Raw genomic sequence first — 6,890 nt, forward strand, 5'->3', positions numbered from 1 at the left:
AAGTCACGTGTTTTACAATAATCGAACCAAAAACCTGTCCCCGTTTATATAAAGTTTTTGATTCACTGACAAGAAGTCAGGTCTTTTACAACCATCCAACCATCACTTGTTTTACAACCAACCTACCACCCAACCAAATCCTGTATGTTTTCTTCTTTTTTTTATGTGTGCAGTTTTCTTCTTCTTCTCCGTTTGTGGGCTACAACTCCCACGTTCACTCAAATAATGTATACGAGTGGGCTTTCACGTGAATGACCGTTTTTACCCCGCCATGTAGGCAGCCATACTCCGCTTTCAAGGGTGTGCAGATTTCGATTCGCTGACTGGTCAACACGAGTTGTTGTTTTTTTTGTTTGTTTTTTTCTCCACCGGTCCTGGCCCAGGTACAGCATGACGTCCTCTTCACAGGGAGTGGACTCACTGAAGGTGGTGCTGACCATCGGCCTCATCTGTGTGCTGGCCGTGTTCTGCAACTTGGTGGTGGTGGTCCTGACCAGCCGGAAGTCCTGCAGCAGGCAGAAGAGCGCCACCAGCATGTACATCGTCAATCTGGCCGTCAGCGACCTCATCCTGGCCGGCGTCACCATGCCGCTCATACTGCTGGACGCTAACATTCCAGAGTTTACCAAAAGTTAGTTTTTTTTATAGTTTTTAAAAAAATTTTTTAATTTTTATTTTTTTAGGGGGGTGGAGGGGTGACGGGTGTCGTGGGCTGGGGTGTGTTGGGAGTTTGTGTGTGTGTGTGTGTGTGTGTGTGTGTGTGTGTGTGTGTGTGTGGTTCTGTGTATGCATGTGTGTGCGTGCATGCATGCATGCGTATCTGAAACACGCTGATACTGACACACACACACACACACACACACACACACACACACACACACACACACACACACACACACACACACTGTTTCTGCGGTTATCTGATTTCATCCTAATATCAACAACAGCAACAACAAAAACGTGATCTTGCACTGCCGGTATTACACATCTCTTCACACGGGGCTTTTGCAACCTCTTCATGACTCAACGATTCTGAGTCTTGTTCAAACTATCTCGCTCTCTACGATCGGTTTCAGATCCACTCTGTTTACGCACACACAGATTCAAACACTCCACTGTCGGCCGCCGGCGGCTCTTTCTCTGTAGCTGGACCTTGCAGTTGGAATGAACTTCCACTTTCGCTTCGTCAGTTCTCCACACTCAGCTCTTTCAAGTCTGGCCTTAGAACCCACCTCTTCCCAAGATATCCTCCCTTCCCTAACTCTTCCTTGTTTTGAGTTTTTCACTTTAGAGTTATGAATGCGTGTGAATGACTGGTGTGAAAGCGGTTTGATTTGTCTCAGAGCAAGATTCAGCACTGTACAAATACTAACTGTTTTTATTATTATTCATTTAACTCCTACCTCCGCAGACGAGTGGGAATGTAAACTGAAGATGGCGCTGCCCCTCTTCAACATCTACAGCTCTGTGTGCACCATGGTCATCATGTCCTTTGACCGTGTCCGAGTCATCATCCACAGCATCAGCACCAGCCGGAAGCAGGCCGCCATCTTGCTGGTGGTCACGTGGGTGCTCTCCCTTGGGCTGACGGCGCCCCAGTTCTACGAGTACCGGCTGGTGGAGAAATGGGAGGAGGAGGAGAACGAGACGGAGCTGGCCTGTAGTTCGGCCGGTCAGTTACAGAATACACAATGTTTCTTTTTATCAACATTTATTAGCTCAACTGTTCGGCTGGTCAGTTACAGAATACACAATGTTTCTTTTTATCAACATTTATTAGCTCAATTTTTATCAACATTTATTAGCTCAACTGTTCGGCTGGTCAGTTACAGAATGCACAACATCATCTCATTATTTGTCGTGTAGAAACACATAATGTATATGATAGTCAGTCAGTGATTTTAGTGGGGAGTGTCTTGACCAAGTTACACTCCCACTCTCTCGGCCGAAAGGGTTTCAGGACAGTCGGCGTTGGGATGGTCCCCAAATGGAAGGAGTGGGAAGTTGGGAGGGGGGGAGGGTGTGAGGGGGGAGGAGGGAGAAGTTGGGGGGGTGAGGGGGGGAGAGGGGGGAGGAGGGAGAAGTTGGGGGGGGGGAGGGGGGAGGAAAGAGGAGGAGGGGGAGGAGCGTTTCATTTCGTTTCGTTTCGTTTCATTTAGTTTCGTTTCGTTTCATTTAGTTTCGTTTCGTTTCGTTTCATTTCGTTTCTTTTCGTTTCTTTTCTTTTCATTTCGTTTCGTTTCGTTTTATTTCGTTTCGGTTCGTTTCGTATCTTTTCGTTTCATTTCATTTTGTTTCGGTTTGGTTCGTTTCGTTTCGTTTCGTTTAGTTTAGTTTCGTTTTGTTTCATTTCATTTCGTTTCGGTTCGGTTCGGTTCGTTTCGTTTCGTTTTATTTCGTTTTGTTTTATTTCATTTTATCTTATTTATTCTGTTTTATTTTATTTCGTTTCATTTCGTTTCGTTTCGTTTCCAAAATTGGACCCGAGATTCAACCGGACGTACGCCACTCTGCTTCTACTACTACTACTACTGCTACTACTACTACTACTACAACTACTGCTGCTGCTACTGCTACAGTTTGTAACAAACTTTGGTCAGGTCCTTTCGGACTGGGCCAACAACGTCCTTTCGTTTCATTTCATTTCGTTTCGTTTCGTTTCCAGGACGGGACCCGAGGTTCATCCGGACCTACGCCACCCTGGTGCTGGTTCTGGCCTACCTGCTGCCTCTGGTGCTGCTCACCAACAACTACGTGAGGGTCGTGGTGTTCGTCGCCAAGCACGCGGGCAGCACGCGAGGCCAGGTGTCACGTGCCAAGCTGCGCGTGCTGCGAACTATCGTCACTGTGACGGTGGTGTTCGTGCTCCTCTGGCTGCCCTATTTCGTTCTCTTCTCTATTGAGGTGCGGTGGGGTTAATGTGGTGTGTGGTGTTTGTGGTTTGTGGTTGTGGTGGGGTTAATGTGGGGTGTGGTGTTTGTGGTTTGTGGTTGTTGTTGTGGTGGGGTTAATGTGGTGTGTGGTGTTTGTGGTTTGTGGTTGTGGTGGGGTTAATGTGGTTTGTGGTGGTGTTTGTGGTTTGTGGTTGTGGTGGGGTTAACGTGGCGTGTGGTGTTTGTGGTTTGTGGTTTGTGGTTGTTGTTGTGGTGGTGTTTGTGGTTGTGGTGGTGTTTGTTGTTTGTGGTTGTGGTGGTGTTTGTGGTTTGTAGTTGTGGTGGTGTTTGTGGTTTGTGGTTGTGGTGGTGTTTGTGGTTTGTGGTTGTGGTGGGGTTAATGTGGCGTGTGGTGTTTGTGGTTTGTGGTTGTTGTTGTGGTGGTGTTTGTGGTTGTGGTGGTGTTTGTTGTTTGTGGTTGTGGTGGTGTTTGTGGTTTGTAGTTGTGGTGGTGTTTGTGGTTTGTGGTTGTTGTTGTGGTGGTGTTTGTGGTTCTGGTGGTGTTTGTGGTTTGTGGTTGTGGTGGTGTTTGTCGTTGTGGTTGTGGTAGTGTTTGTGGTTTGTGGTTGTGGTGGTGTTGGTGTTTGTGGTTGTGGTGGTGTTTGTGGTTTGTGGTTGTGGTGGTGTTTGTGGTTTGTGGTTGTGGTGGTGTTTGTGATTTGTAGTTGTGGTGGTGTTTGTGGTTGTGGTTGTGGTGGTGTTTGTGGTTTGTAGTTGTGGTGGTGTTTGTGGTTTGTGGTTGTGGTTGTGGTGGTGTTTGTGGTTTGTGGTTGTGGTGGTGTTTTGTGTTCTTATTCTTGTGGCTTCTTTCTAGTCCAGCCGACCGCACATGGTATTGTTCGTGTTTCTGTTGTGTTGACTGGTTTGCCTGCTTCGTCCATTCAGTCCCTTCAGCGCATACAAAACTCTGCTGCCCGACTCGTCCTCAGAAAGAAAAGATCTGAACACATCACTCCTATTTTGCGACATCTCCACTGGCTCCCTGTCTCACACAGAATAAAGTATAAGATCAGCATTCTATGTTATAAATGTATTCACAAATCTTCCCCTTCCTATCTTTGTGGCTGCCTTCACCTCTGCACTCCATCTCGCTCTCTACGATCGGCTTCGGATCCACTCTGTTTACGCATACCCAGATTCAAACACTCCACTGTTGGACGCCGTTCTTTCTCTGTCTCTGGATCTTGCATTTGGAATGAACTTCCTCTTCCGCTTCGTCAGGTCTCCGCACTCAGCTCTTTCAAGTCTGGCCTTAAAACCTACCTCTTCACAAGATAGCCTCCCTCCCCTGCCTCTTCCTTGTCTTCAGTTTCTTCAGTGATGTAAAAGCGCTTTGATTTGTTTCTGCACAAGATTCAGCGCTATATAAATACTATCATCATCATCATCATCATCATCATTATTATTATTATTATTAGTGATGTTGTGGTGTGATGTTCTTTTTGTGTTTGTGTTGTGGTGTGATATTGTGTTGTCGTGTGGTATTGTGTTGTGTTTGTGGTGTGGTGTGGTACTGTGTTGTACATTGTGTTGTGTTTGTGGTATGGTGTGGAATTGTGTTTGTTGTGTTTGTATTGATGTGTGGCGTGGTATTGTGTTTGTGTTATGTGTTATATTGTTTTGTGTATATGTTATTGCTGTGTCGTTGTTGTTGGTGTGTTGTTGTGGTGTAGTATTGTGTTGTGTTGTGTTGTGGTGTGGTGTGGTGTGGTGTGGTATTGTGTTGTGTTGTGTTGTGGTATTGTGTTGTTGTTTTGTGTTGTGTTTGTGTTGTTGTGTTGTAGTGTAGTGTGGTATTGTGTTGTGTTTGTGTTGTTGCTGTGTTGGACAATATGTCTGAACAATGAATCGTTTGAGTCTTGAGTCTTAGAACTTAGCCTCCTGCTAATTCTTTTGTATGGAGAATATGTCTGAACAATATCATTTGAGTCTTGTGTGTTAGAATTGACCACATCTTTTGTGTGGGCGGTATGTTTGAACAATGAATCATTTGAGTCTTGAGTCTTAGAAAATCAGTACCATCCTACTAACTCTATGTTATGGACGGTATGTCTGGATAATAAATGATTTGAGTGTTGAGTTTTAGAAAATCAGTACTATCATCACTACCTCTATTGTTTGAATAGTATGTCTGAACAATGAATCATTTGTCTTCAGTCTTGTGTCTTTGAAATTAACGTGTCTATTGCGTGGACAGTATGTCTGAACAATAAATCATTTGAGTCTTGAGTATTAGAAAGTCAGTACCATCCTACTAACTTTATAGTATGGACAGTATGCCAGAACAATGATTCATTTGAGTCTTCAGTCTTGAGTCACAGAAATAACCACATTGTTTGTATGGACAGTATCTATGAACAATGAATCATTTGAATCTTGAGTCTTAGAAGATCAGTAATAGTCTACTAACTCTATGGTTCGGACAGCATGTCTGAATAATCAATCATTTGATTATTCAGTCTTGAGTCTTAGAAATTACCGTATCCATTGTATGGACTGTATGTTTGAAGAATGAGTCATTTGAGTCCTGAGCTTTGAAATTACCGTATCTGTTGTATGGACAGTATTTCTGAACAATGAATCATTTGAGTCTTGAGTCTTTGAACGTATCATCCCACTGATTCTATTGTATGGACAATATGTCTGAGCAATACATCATTTTAGTCTCGAGTCTTTGAAGTTACCGTATCTTTTGTATGGACAATAATATGTCTGAACAATAAATCATTTGAATCTTGTCTTGCCATCCTACTAACTCTATGGAATGGACAATATGTCTGCACAATAAATGATTTGAGTTTTAGAAAATCAGTACTATCGTCACTAACTCTATTGTATGGATACTATGTCTGAACAATGAATCATTTGTCTTCAGTCTTGAGTCTTTGAAATTACCGTATCTTTTGTATGGTCAGTATATTAGAACAATAGATCATTTGAGTCTTGAGTCTTAGAAATCACCATCTTACGAACTCTATTGTATGTCTGAAAAATAAATCATTTGATTCTTCAGTCTTGAGTCTTAGAAATCACCATATCCGTTGTATGGACAGTAAGTCTGAAACAATGAATCATACGAGTCTCGAGTCTTAGAAATGACCGTATCTATTATACAGAAGAAAAGTTGTCTCTGCTCAGAAAACCATTTGAACCTCGAAGTCTTCACTCTCCTGTGTGTGTGTGTGTGTGTGTGTGTGTGTGTGTGTGTGTGTGTGTGTGTGTGTGTGTGTGTGTGTGTGTGTGTGTGTGTGTGTGTGTGTGTTCCCCCCCCCCTTCCACACTCCCCCCCAACACACACCTCCAACCCCTTCCGGGAACAGGAGGTGACAGGCACGGACGACTCGTCCCAGTTCTCCTCCACACCTCACGTGCTGAAGCAGCTGTTCGTGGCCCTGTCCGCCCTGTCCAACCCGGTGGTCTACTTCTCCCTCATGCCGGACTACCGGCGCTCCCTCAGGCTGCTGCTGTGCCCGGCAACCTGCTGCTCTTCCAGGACCTTCCCCGTCGACGCCTTCAGAACGGGCACCCTGCAGGGCTCCGAGGACGTGTCGGGCCGAGCCCCGGGGATCGCTGTTTACTCCATCGCCCGCGTGACGTCTGCCCAAAACCACAACCACGACGACCACGACCAGCAACAGCAGCAGCAGCAGCAGAAGATCGCTTGGAGTCGGAGTTCTGGTCAGGTGGAGGAAGGGGGGCCTCGTCTCCAGGCTCGTCCTGCCTGCGTGGTTCATTTATGACGCGGTTCGTGTTTTGGCGTGGTTCATACATGACGTGGTTCACATGTGACGTGGTTCATGTATCACGTGGGTGACGTGCTTCGCATACGAGTTGGTTCTTGTATGACGTGGTTCATATGTGACGTGGTACATGTGTGACGTGGTTCAAATGTGACGTGGCTCGTATATGACTTGGTTCATGTATGACGTGGTTCATATGTAACGTGGTTTATATATG

The 6,890-nt window shown here is 45.1% G+C and overlaps 1 protein-coding gene across 1 annotated transcript; it reads left to right on the top strand.

Annotated features, from left to right (window-relative positions):
• The first annotated feature begins 390 nt into the window (after nucleotides 1-390).
• Nucleotides 391-6,673, top strand: LOC143290734 (QRFP-like peptide receptor). Its single transcript, XM_076600249.1, has 4 exons — nucleotides 391-631; nucleotides 1,412-1,672; nucleotides 2,666-2,904; nucleotides 6,254-6,673. The coding sequence occupies exons 1-4, from the start codon at nucleotides 391-393 to the stop codon at nucleotides 6,671-6,673; spliced, it is 1,161 nt and encodes a 386-aa protein (XP_076456364.1).
• Nucleotides 6,674-6,890: the final 217 nt, after the last annotated feature.

The sequence above is a fragment of the Babylonia areolata genome, chromosome 16, assembly GCF_041734735.1.
Source record: "Babylonia areolata isolate BAREFJ2019XMU chromosome 16, ASM4173473v1, whole genome shotgun sequence".
NCBI classification, from domain to species: Eukaryota; Metazoa; Mollusca; class Gastropoda; order Neogastropoda; family Buccinidae; genus Babylonia; species Babylonia areolata.

Excerpts from the sequence above, each read along its gene's own strand:
- LOC143290734 (XM_076600249.1), top strand. The coding sequence starts at position 391 with ATGACGTCCTCTTCACAGGGAGTGGACTCACTGAAGGTGGTGCTGACC. Across the intron at positions 1,673-2,665 it reads GCTGGCCTGTAGTTCGGCCG|GACGGGACCCGAGGTTCATC; the intron begins GTCAGTTACAGA and ends TTTCGTTTCCAG. Across the intron at positions 2,905-6,253 it reads TCGTTCTCTTCTCTATTGAG|GAGGTGACAGGCACGGACGA; the intron begins GTGCGGTGGGGT and ends TTCCGGGAACAG.